At 41.3% G+C, this 12,232-nt stretch overlaps 1 protein-coding gene across 6 annotated transcripts in view; it reads right to left on the bottom strand.

The window, feature by feature from the left end:
• The window catches only part of Mtus1 (microtubule associated scaffold protein 1), a 163,550-nt gene that overhangs the window by 25,944 nt on the left and 125,374 nt on the right, over nucleotides 1-12,232 (bottom strand). For 5 of the 6 annotated variants that reach the window (XM_008850842.3, XM_029554901.1, XM_008850840.3 and 2 more), the window contains one exon: nucleotides 5,477-5,543. In XM_008850842.3, the coding sequence (XP_008849064.1) occupies nucleotides 5,477-5,543 (67 nt within the window). Of the gene's footprint in view, nucleotides 1-5,476; nucleotides 5,544-6,553; nucleotides 6,704-12,232 lie in introns of those variants that run through there. The other variant, XM_029554902.1, reaches the window with a different exon arrangement.

Genomic DNA, 12,232 nt, shown 5'->3' on the forward strand with positions numbered 1-12,232 from the left:
TTGTAATGCTAATTACTCTTGTCTTTACTTCTCCTTCACATCTCCTATTAATGATTCAAGGACTTTCTTCTTCCCTTAGAGACCAGAGTCATGCAATTCGGGAGCCTTTTAGATAGACCCACTGAAGGGGCACTCCGATTGCCTTGTCCTGCGTCCCTGTTCAGCATGGAAGAAGCCAGAGAAGTTGGTGTCCCTATTCCCTATTGGCAATCTGGGTAAACCCTTCAGGGGATGGTGTGATAAGAACAGGAGGTAGGAATTAGCTAGGCAGTTAGGGTAAAAAGACCCCAAGGAAATGTCAGTTTCTTGGCTAAAAGTCAAAAGGTCCTTGGGCCTGTTAGCAACATACTCTGCCAAAGGCCAAAAATGTCAAAAGTATTTGGAAGCTTGTATCTAATCTTTAAAAGATTTTAGGGCTACCTCGTCAGAGGGGAGAGTGTTGGATGGGAGGGAGTGGGCATGGATTTGATCAAAACACCTTATATGCAAGTATGAAATTCTCAATAAAGTTTTTGTAAAAAATTTTTAAAAAGTTCTAGATGCGATGAAGCTAACTGTTGATCATAGAAAAGTCAGATCAGTGCTTGCTTCTAAGGAACGGAAGGCTTAAGGGAACTCTGGATTGAAGACGTGTGAGGAATAGATTATATAGTATACATGTCTGTTAAAACTGATGGGAAAAGGCAGGAGGACTGTGAGTTCAAGGCCAGCCTAGGCTACAATTTTTAAAAAGTTCTAGATGCGATGAAGCTAACTGTTGATCATAGAAAAGTCAGATCAGTGCTTGCTTCTAAGGAACGGAAGGCTTAAGGGAACTCTGGATTGAAGACGTGTGAGGAATAGATTATATAGTATACATGTCTGTTAAAACTGATGGGAAAAGGCAGGAGGACTGTGAGTTCAAGGCCAGCCTAGGCTACATATGGAGGCCCTGACTCAAATAAAAAAAATCTGATGAAACAACAAGAATCCTGTTGTGCTGGGTGTGGGGGCACATGCTTTTAATTCCAGCACTTGGGAGGCAGAAGCAGGTGGATTTCTGTGAGATTGAAGCCAAGTACCAGGCCAGCTGGGGCTATAGGGAAACCCTGTCTCCAAAAGACCAAAAGCAACAACAACAGCAACGATGAGGACAACAACAAAATCCACAAGAATCCTGCTGTATATAATTATGCTTTCCTGAAATAATCACAATACAAAGTTATATATATTCAAATTAATAAAGACAAGGGACTTCACATATGTAAAAGTTATGCCAGGGTAGTGAGACTACAGGGTGTTGTCTTGTTGAAAGTTTCCTTTTTTAAAAAAATTTTTATTTTATGTGTATGAGTGTATTGCCTCCATGTATGTGAGCACACCCATGTCGTGCAATGCTGTGGAGGTCGGAAGAGGGCTTCAGAGCCCCCTAAAACTGGAATTAAGGACGGTTCTTAGCCACCATGTGGGTGCTGGACATTGAACCCAGGTCCTCTGCAAGAGCAGTCAGTGCTCTTAACTGCTGAGCCATCTCTCCAGCCACGAAAGTTTCCTTTTCATATATTGGTCTTAAACAAAAAAGAACTCTAAACCCTTAAATGCCAATAAATATCAGCTCCTTATGTTGGTTTTCCCACAGGAAGCTGGAAAGACTCTCCTCAATGAAGGACTGTACTATCTGAAGATAACAGAGAAACACAAGACAAGGTAAATAACAGTGGGTGGGTATCAGGACCCCTGGAGTGAGGGGAGCCTCCAGGCTTGCTCTGAGGATACAGAGGGGTTCCTGAAGAGAACAAAGTCATTCCAAGAAGGGGTGTGGCTCAGAAGGGAGAAACATGTTGGTTGCAAGGCAGGTTTAGCTTGGGCAGAGTTCAAGCTCAGAGTGTTAAATGAGAAAGCCAGAAAGTCGGGCAACAGTGTGGATAAATGGGATAAATGGAGACTACCGGCTTCTGAAAGGCAAAAAAAGCACAGGCTGAGTTTCAGTGTTCTGGGTTTATGAGTTGTCTGTCACTCTCTGCAGGTCTTAGTAGTTTGGAAACCTTGTTTAAATTTTCAAGAGAGAATGTAAAGAAAGATTAGTTGAAGAGCGACAGCAATAGCCCCAGGTTTTTCTGGAGGGAAAAGGTGGATACTTTGACGATGGAGTGATGGTTAGTACATGACAGCAGCTCTCTTCTTGGGTTGCCTGTGATGGGTTGGTCCAGCACCACCACTTCATATATACTACTACTCTATTCAAGCTCCACACCAATCCAGCAAAGCACACAGACTGTATCACTGATGAGAAAACTGTACTCAAAAGCGTTAAGCAACTTCTAACTAGGACTATGTGACTGAAAACCTACGCTACTAAAACAACACTAAGTGTCAGTGTATCTCAAAAGGACTGACTGGGTCTCACTTGTGTTTGAGTGTGAGAAGCCTGTCCTGAGGGATTTCTAATATTTCATCCACTTACTATTATTTCTTCCCACGGTATGGTTTATGCCCTCACAAAATGGCAATGTGGTTAATTACTACACAGCTGTAATACTCTTTTTTTTTTTTTTAAGCAGGAAAGGTTAGGATTTTTGCTTATTTGGGTTTTTTAAAAATTTTATTTATTATTTTTATTTTATGTGTATGTGTGTATTGCTTGCATGTAGGTAAGTGCACCCATGTCATGCAATGCCCGCAGAGGTCAGAAGAGGCTGTCGGATCCCCTGAGACTGGAGTTACGGACAGTTGTTAGCTGCCATGTGGGTGCTGGGATTTGAACCTGGGTCTTCTGCAAGACCAACCAGTGTTCTTAAACGCTGAGCCATTTCTCCAGCCCCTATTTGGGTTTTTTAAAGGCAAAATCTCACTGTGTTACTCAGGCTGGCCTTTAACTCAGGCTGGCCTCAAACTTGTGGCAATTTCCCTGTCTTGGCCTCCTGAGTACTGGAATTACAGACATGCACCATGACCAAAACCCCAAACTGCATGTACCTGGATACCTATTATTTACATTTATTATGTACATTAATTACATTAATAACACCTGGCACTAGACACTTTACAATGTATCATTACTTCATGTGATCCTCAGAATCACCCTTGGGGTATACAAGAATTACTACCATTTTAGACTGAATGAAATTGGCACAGTAGTGATGTGACAGGATAGCTCAGGCCACTGAACTACTTGAATCTGCAGCTACTGTGACAACAAAGTCCCAGGCATTTTATTGCCTCAAAGTTGAAAAGAGTTTTAAGCTTTAATATGTAAACTCTATCTTTTTCCCTCTTGGCTCTAGCTACACTAATCCAGCTGAAAGCTTTGGCAGTATCCTTCCTGGCCAGCTTCAACACACGTGTTTAAAGGACTTTTTTTGTCTTTGATGACCAAACTAAACTCTTTCCCAAATGCCTTATGCTGGCAGTTGGTACCTGAGCAAGTCTGCCTGATTCTGCAGCAGCAATGACACCATTTCCTGAGTCCAGGCTAGGGTGACAAAGCAGTATAGACAAGCCACCTACAGCATCCTGACAACCCAGCAGCGGCAGGAAAAGCACACCAGGGCACACTATGCTTATCAGACAACAGGAGAGAGGGAGTACAAACAGATGGCTATTTCCTGACAGGCGCTATGACTAACTGGAGATGCTGAGGACCTGGGCCCAATTTAAATTGCTTAATTGTGAAAAGGGGATGGTCATTCAAGCAGAGTGAATGAGCCCAGTGTCCCCTTCTTTCTTGGTCCTGCCTTGTGGTGGAGAGAGTGGAAACCTGAAACATGAAGCAGGTTCCTTTCCCCCTCCATTGGGTTCTAATGAACTCTGAAACTCACAAAAGCATTCTCTCCTGAGCTCCCAGCTTCATATTCATTACAGTATTCAAGGCTCAGGCAAAGGCAAATCAAGCTGGCCATTTGGGTAATCAAAAGGGCAGCAGCTAAGTCAAGTTAGAATAACTTTGGCACAGATTGTTCACAAAGAAAGTTAAGAAGGACAAAGAGAGTTGCCTTTTGGTGTACAGGTCTGATTGAAGCTAAAGCAGGAAGGTCTTCAAAGTGTCTAAGGTCTGGGTCGCCCACACTGCAGCTTGTGTTAACTGCTTTGCAAGAACTCTCGAATCTCTGGGATTCTACAGCTTCATCTGTCTTTAAAATTACTTTTCCACAAAGGGTTCTTCCTTTCTGTAACCTAAGGTCAGCACTGTTGTCTTGGCGATGTATTATGAATTCAAATGGTTAGCCAGGAATTTGGTCTCAACTCCCACTGGGAGATACAAGAGGAGAGAGAAATACACAGCCTTGACTTCACATGCACTGGCCCTTGACCTCTCCCTTGGTTGGGCGAGGGTTGTTAGTGTTTTAAGAATATTCCAGCCTAGTTTTTAAACTCCTGTTTCATCCAGTGAAAAACAGGTAGATTCTTTCAGAACATCATTTGCTTTAGTTCTGTTATCTTTAAAGACTTATACCTATTGGGGCTGGAGAGATGGCTCAGTGGTTAAGGGCACTAACTGCTCTTGCAGAGGACCTGGGCTTGATTCCCAGCACCCACATGGTGGCTATGAACTGTCCTTAACTCCAGTTCCAGGGGAATCCGAAGCCCTCTTCTGACCTCCGAGGCATTGCATGGCACAGGGGTGCTCACATACATGCAAGCAAAATGCTCATACACATAAAATAAAAATAATATTTTTTTAAAAAAGCACTTATGCCTATGAATAACTTTGGCACAGATTGTTCACAAAGAAAGTTAAGAAGGACAAAGAGAGTTGCCTTTTGGTGTACAGGTCTGGTTGAAGCTAAAGCAGGAAGCCAATTCTTAGGCTGAGGAGCCATAGACAGGGGACCATGGGGCAGCTGGTTTACTCCCACAGAGTAACTGGAGTAGAAAAGACAATACTGTCTCTGTCCATCAAACCAGGGAGTTATAGGACAAACAAGAACAGTCTGGACTGCGAAGAGCAGCATTTATGTAGACACTCTGCCCCTTGGAGCTGGGTAGATATTCCTCTCAGCTTACCCAGATTGTTTGAGTAGCACAGAATAGGCGTTGTTCAGATGAGTGGTCCTAACAGGCAGCATTCTTTAAACTGTTAGTATAAACTACCCAGAAACCATCCCTGGGACATGGAACATAATTACCATTACCAGAGAGAGTGTTTTCTCAACACTCTTTAATATGAAAAGTGGTTTCAGAAAAAAAAAAAAAAAAGAAGCCCATGATGGAATTATTCAACAGGAATCCTATAAACTACAAACTCTGTCTGTCCCTGTGTATTCAGTAAGGGGCATGCTTTGGTCGTCAGAAGCTCTGTTAGCTTAGTCAGGTCAGTGCCAGGAATTCTGTGAACTTGAGGTCAGCTGCCAAGATTCAAAAGCAATGTTGATAATGTTTGTACAGATACCGGAGGAGGAGCATCAAAGCCGCCAGCACGCAAGCCACGGTGCAAAAGGGAAGACCACATTTTCCAATTTCAGCAAACTTTACCAAGGGTGGAGGCAAAAACTCTTACCTAGCTCTCCCCGGAGGTTAACAAGTTCTTCAGAGAGGGTTTTGTGTTGCTTCAACGCTTCCTCCCGCTGTGGAAAACACACATCAAGTTACTAATGTTTTAAAGAGGGTCCCTTTCAGTCAGGTATACATTTGTTATCACTAGGAAAATGAGACCCAGAATCTAGAAGCTGAGATACGAATCACTTAAATTAACAGTTTGTGTTGTTAAAAACAAAACAAAACGAAACAAAACAGTCCTTTGCTGCAAAGGGAATTTAGGGTTTGAGAATCAGTATTTTCTCAGGTCCTAGGGAAACTTTCCTTTGAGGAACTAGGAACTGAATGGCTCAATTAAAAATATTTGCTTTGAGTTGGTGCTTCTCAGAGGAGCCATAGAACCATTCAGCGAATGCATGTTGTACTTAAGACGGAATGCATTCTCCTCCAAGCACAATAAAGGCCTAATCAGTTTAAGGTAAATATTTAATGTTCTAAACATAGGCACTTATATGGACTTTGTCCCATATCCGCAAATAAAAGTTTTCTTACAAGGCCAATCCTGTACTTTTAAACTACAAAAAAGTTTGTTATAAATCTACAACAAAAAAATTAATCCTTTAAAAATGAAATCCACTTGATTTTACTCAGTTACACATTAGTTTCATAGGACCATGGTAGGTATACTTCTAAATAGATGCTACAGAAATGAACTAAAGGAAACCAGGCAGCTGTTTCCATATTTTAAAAAGCAAATACCAATTTTTCAATAAAGAATAAGTTTTAAGTTACCAGCAACTCCGTAGCAATAACACATCCACATATACAAACACAATCCTTAGAAGAGTTCCTCATTAGGTAGTGTCTCTAGAACCAGGGTAGAACTGAGAAGTCACAGAATTTCAGAGCTCTTTGTAAATGCCCTTTCTGGGATCACCCTAGACTGGGCTCCCATAGCGTCCCAGAGTGTTGCAGAGATCATGAGACCAGCCTCTGCAGGCAAAAGTTGCTTCCCATTCAAAGCACTCTGGTTCCAGACGCCATCCGCAGCAGTCCCTGACATTCTTCCAGAAAAGCACTATAAACAAACACTAATTACCCTTGTTGCTGCACATGGAGGAGAGAGGCACATTTTGCTGCTGGGGCAGCCCATTTTCCAGCTTCTGTCTCCAACTCCCCCACCCCCTGCACTGTCCAAGAAGTGCACAGGTGGCTGCGCCTCCCACCAGTCAGGTCTGCCTACATTCAAAGCTCTACCAGGGTTGGCCCCAGTGGCCTTCCCTCCAGTCCTGCAGGTTACCGTACGCCTCAGACTCCTCTCTCCCCACAGAAGCTGATACTGCAGCTTCTGCCTCTGGCACAGGCAGCCGGTGATTACTTAAAGCCACAGCCCTTCATTTATGAGAAATGAGAGCCAGACATTACACTGATCGATTGCCACTTAAACATCAGCTGGGACAGTGGAAACAAAAAACGGACCCTTTCTGCATAGATAGTGGAGTTATTTTTAGATTTGTGAGCCTTTTTATTCCTCTCTCTAATTGAGGTCATTAGATTATAACACTTACTAATAGAAAAGGGAAACTTGTTCTTCAAAACCCATACACGAAAACGGTATGATGAACTAGGTGAAGGGAAATTAGAGGGCTGTGTTATGATTTAGAATTCTAAATGATACTTTGAAATTATCCATGTTTCTCTCAAAATTTAATTCTGTTGCTTAGAACATAGCCCTTTGGTATTAAAATATATATCTTTAATGCTAATTTGAGAGCTGGACATTACATGCATTTTATCACTTCTATTTTGTATTAGTCTGTCAGTACCTAGGGAAGTTAACTCTAAACACTGGTATTACTATATGGACAGTAACAGTAACTGTAATTTTAAAAATACCTTTTCTTGTCCATTACATCTTGACATTAATGCTTAATGGAATTCTAAAAGTTTGATGTTTTAAAAAACAATATGGTATTAAGTTGTGCTGAAATCACCAATCAAGAACTCCAAGTTTTAAAAATTGTAAACAATTGGCCTTATAATGTAAAAATTAAAAATTGAAGATAATAAAATAATACATAAATATAATAATGCTCTTTCCCCCTTGTTTTTGTTTGTTTGGAGACAGGGTCTGGTGATATAGCCTAGGCTGGTCTCACACTTGCTATCCTCCTGACCCAGCCTCCCAAGTTCTGGGACTCCGGGTGTGTGCTACACATCCGGACTTCCTAGTAGTCTCATCAAGTCTTCATTTGATTAATAATGGCAGCTTTTGTCATTGAAGTGAAGGAAAACCAGAGGACAGCTGTATTAGATGCACATGACAGATCTAGACATACTATGACCCTGCTTCAAAGCCCTCTTTCCAACAGCAGTAAAGTTGCAAACAGAAGGGAGAGATGGCAAGAAAAACCACATCACTTCTCAGACAATAGAAATTAAAAGATGGCAAAATTAAAATTACAGATGGTGTAACTTCAAAGAACAATTTTGGGAGAATCATACATTCTTTCATAAATATACACCAAGTGAATTTTGCTTATTAAAGGAGTTTGAGGGACAATAAATTTCAGTATGTGTGTAGACATCTCCCCCAACTCTACTCAACCATCCTGCCTTCAGTGTCTCAGAAACCATTTACACCTTCAGACTCCCAAAGCAGTAAGAAGATACCAAGGTCATCTGTCACTCACTGTCTCAGTTTTAGGAGGGGCTAGGGGAGATCATCTCTTGTTCACAGTGGGTCTCCAACCTCTGCACTTTTCTGTGTCACCTCTGCTCTCATCCTGGTCTGCCAATTTAGTTCTGGACCATGGAAAGGATTTCTTCACTTCCTAGAGGGCTTCCATGCTAGTCCATATTCTTTATGCACATAGACTCCCTTGTAACAAAAGCCTTCCATTGAATGTGGTACAAATAAAGCATAGGGACTTGAGCTCAGTGATAGAGCTTGTGCTTAGCGTGCATGAGGCTCTGAGTTCTCGCCTCAGCACTACAATATATATATATATAAATGCTTAGTCCCATGAACTGGCATTGTCCAATTCCTGTCCAGAATTCCAGACTCTTCCTTGCAAGTCACAAGCACCACACTTCCCCTCCTCCCTGATCTTGTCAATGGCACCCTCTTTGGATGCCTGGCTTTCTTAATCTGATTCATTATATAGGCCTTCTGGAATGCTAAATTTCAGAGATACAATCCCCTCTTCTGAATGTCCAGAAGAGACATTTATCTTCCAGAATCGCGAGCTATTACTCAGTACCAACTAAGCACTTTCCATAAAATATACTGTAAAAAGTACAAAAGAAAATGAAGGCATAGCCCCTGCCTTCAAGGAGCTTGGAGCTCAGGTAGAACAAAAATGCCCAGGTCCAAGTCTTTGGTCATCTATCAAAGCAGATGGCATCATCTGAGGGGAAGCAGTAGAGGATCATGGAAAAACCCAAGGCTTTGTATGATCTGTGCAAAATGAATACCATAGAACCTATATTGTAACAGACACATGCTGTTAGTTTCTCTACAATTGTCTGGGTAGCTTGCCCTTTAAACGGACTCACCATTTACTCACAGATGATAAAATACATTCTGACAGATACTGATTCTTTTCAGATGCTCTTAGTGTTTCTGTCATAGCTGATAAACCATTTATGGGCCAGGTTTATTTGATTCTCTTTGTAGTATAGCATGCAGAATCCCCCCTGCATACACACAATGAGAGAGAAGAGGAAGGCGGGAATCTAGACAGAGGTGCTTTCATACAAGTGCATTAAATATATGGAGTGCTGCAAGAAAATAATGGATTCTCCATAAGTTAATTAGGGGTCACCGGGATGCAAGCACTTAGTCTCTGGCTGTTGTCCCATCCATGTGCCTGAATTCTGCTGGCTACCGAATGGTATTGTCAGGACAGGAAATCTCACAGAAGAGTCACATCAGACGGCTGAGATGTGGCTATATCTGGCATCCTCCCTATCATCCACACAGCGCTTTTGTCACTGTAGACATTTTTTTAAAAATCTGAGAGTTAAAGTTGAATGCCCCCACCTTTTGGTGCTAGCCTAGAATTGATTTTATTTACAAAAAACACCCAAAAAACTATTTGGAGGTACAATGAAGAATTAGTCAAAGGTTGAGGGGGTGACCTTGGTCTTGTTTAGGTTTACCAAGAAACCCCTCCTCTAGATCCTTCCATGAAAACACTGGAATTACCAACACCAATACCACTTTTTTACATTGCTGTCGATGTAGAATATTGTCCAAATGTGGCAGGAACTAAAACTAACATGAGTATGTCCTTTGAAAAACAGAGTGTGAGGCCCAAATTTCCAGATTGAAAGGACATTTAGTAGAACTTTGCTATGGAATGATGTGTCTGTGTTGTAGTTAATAAACAGACTCACTGAAGAAGGATAAGGGATAGTTCTGGATTAGCTATATAGTCAACTACTTCTATCTATAATCTGAAGTTTCAAAATAAATTGGAAAAGGTTATAAACCACTATATATGCATATAGTATTTGTAAATATATATGTATATATACATATACACATATATTTACACATACACACACACTTCAAAAATGGGTATGAAAGAAGTAACGGGTTAAAGGAATCTCGATTGCTAACTTTCCCTCATTCGTGTCTTTCCCTTCCAACTGTTTCATAATTGTACTTTGCACACATTGGGCAATCAGTGAACATTTGCTGATTGATTGTAAAGTAGAAAAGGAGCAAAGAACATTTACATAGAAACTTTATGTGGGGCTCTCTTCTCCCTCCACTTGTTCACTCACGTCTGCTGTCTACTACACCTCCTGGGCAGGTTTTACAAGAAAGAACTGGAGAGAGACCCTGGTCTCAAAAAACTTCTGTCTTAAAAATCAGAAACAAGTACTGGTAGGTACCTATCATGTAGAAAATGAAAGCCAAGTACAAAGGTTCCCGGAATACAGAGAGTGGGTAGAATATAGAGCTAAAAGACCCAGGAGTCTCATTAAGGATGGGTTCCCTGAGCTTTATTTATTACAGTCACAACTGCTTAGCTATTATGCTGTGTTCTGGGTATGAAATATCCCCCTAAACGCTCCTGCAATGAAGGCTTGCCCATCACTCCCCTCCACCCCATGCTGGTGCTTGGAGAGGTGACTGGCTCATGGGGGTGCTAACTTCATCAACAGATTGGTCCATTGATGAGTTCATAGCTGAATGGGCTTTTAGGAGGTGGAGCCTGGTTGGAGGAAGTAGGTTACTTTAAAGGATATGTCTTGTCCCTGGTCCTTTCTTATTCCTCTCTCTGCCTTTTATCTTTCATGACATAGGCCACTTGCTCCATTGCGTGCTTCCCACCATGATGCTCTGGATAACCGCCTTCAAGCCCAAGAGCAATGGAGCAAAGTGACCATGTGAGGGCTTCAACTAAAGTGTACGTGAAATTTACATCTGGGGGAAAAAAAGATTCTGGAAACTCATTAAGAGTTTGCCATGCTATAGGCTAACAAGGCATTGCTCAGCATACCGAACTCAGGGATATTTTAATCGAGCATTGCATCTGTTCTTTCCTCAATTGAGCACCTGATAAAGTATGAGGAGTGTTTAGGGGCCAGATGATATGGACCCTAAATGTATTAATACTACATTTGCATATACTGCAGGATGTTCCTGCCAGAAGAGGTCCTTAGGGGCTAAGATGGGTGAACAGCAGGTTCTCATATACATTCCTGGACATTTGCCTACAGAGAATCACAGAAGGCAGGACTGCCTTCTTTATTCAACTTGCCTCTTGATTTTCATTGTTTGTACAGTCCATGTGCATGTGACAGTGATGATGCTGTATGAAGATCTGAGCACATAGCCAAGAACAATGCTTCCCGCTGTTAGGTGACACCTAGCCACTCTGTGCCTCAAGTTTCTTATTTGTAAATTCCAACTCATTATTGCTTTAGTGAGCATTTAATACGATAAATAATAATACCTGGTACTTCATAAGTACCAAAAAACTGTTAACCACCTGTTGCTTTCCCTTCATCTCGCTAATAGATAGCTAAGCATTTGGGTAGTCAGGGTTATATTTAAAAGGACACTGGTGTCAAATTGTAGAAGTCCTTATTTTCCAAGTTATAAATCAGAATCATCTCAAAAAAATTACATACATATATATTATTCAACCCAACTATATACACTATCATTTTGATCTATTCAATATAAAAATATCAATGACATATTTTGCATCATCTTTATCACTCTAAGTCTTTGAATTCCATGTTGTTTATACCTACCACACATCTCAGTTCATACTGGCTATAGTACAGGTGTTCAGTGCCCTTCTAAGACTCATGGCTCCTTTATCAGATCATCTATAGAGAATGGAGCCCCACTGGAGGATTTAATCAGCAGGATGGAATGCTTTGGAGAGATGCAGTTGTTAGTAGTGTTTGGAATAGATTACTGCAAAGAGCAGGCAGAAGCAGAAAGCTGCTACCAGAACCCAGCCTAGAGCCCTTCCGGGTCTAAACAGGATGATCTCAGGAGGAATAGTGAAGATGAAGGGAGAAATGCTATGGGTTCAGGGTTCATAGGACTTAACGGCTGATGTAATTGGGGTGGAGGGTAAAGGAAAGAAAGGGGTTGAAGATAGGACTGAGGCTCGATGCAAGACAATAAAATAATTGACTTATTTCTAAATAGAAAAGTTAAATGTTACCCACACCAGATATCTAAGGCTTCTAATTTAGCCTCTGTGGTTATATAAGCCAACTCTTGATTTCCTTTCATACACAC

The sequence above is a fragment of the Nannospalax galili genome, unplaced genomic scaffold (genome assembly GCF_000622305.1).
Source record: "Nannospalax galili isolate Female #2095 unplaced genomic scaffold, S.galili_v1.0 scaffold1025, whole genome shotgun sequence".
Lineage (NCBI taxonomy): Eukaryota > Metazoa > Chordata > Mammalia > Rodentia > Spalacidae > Nannospalax > Nannospalax galili.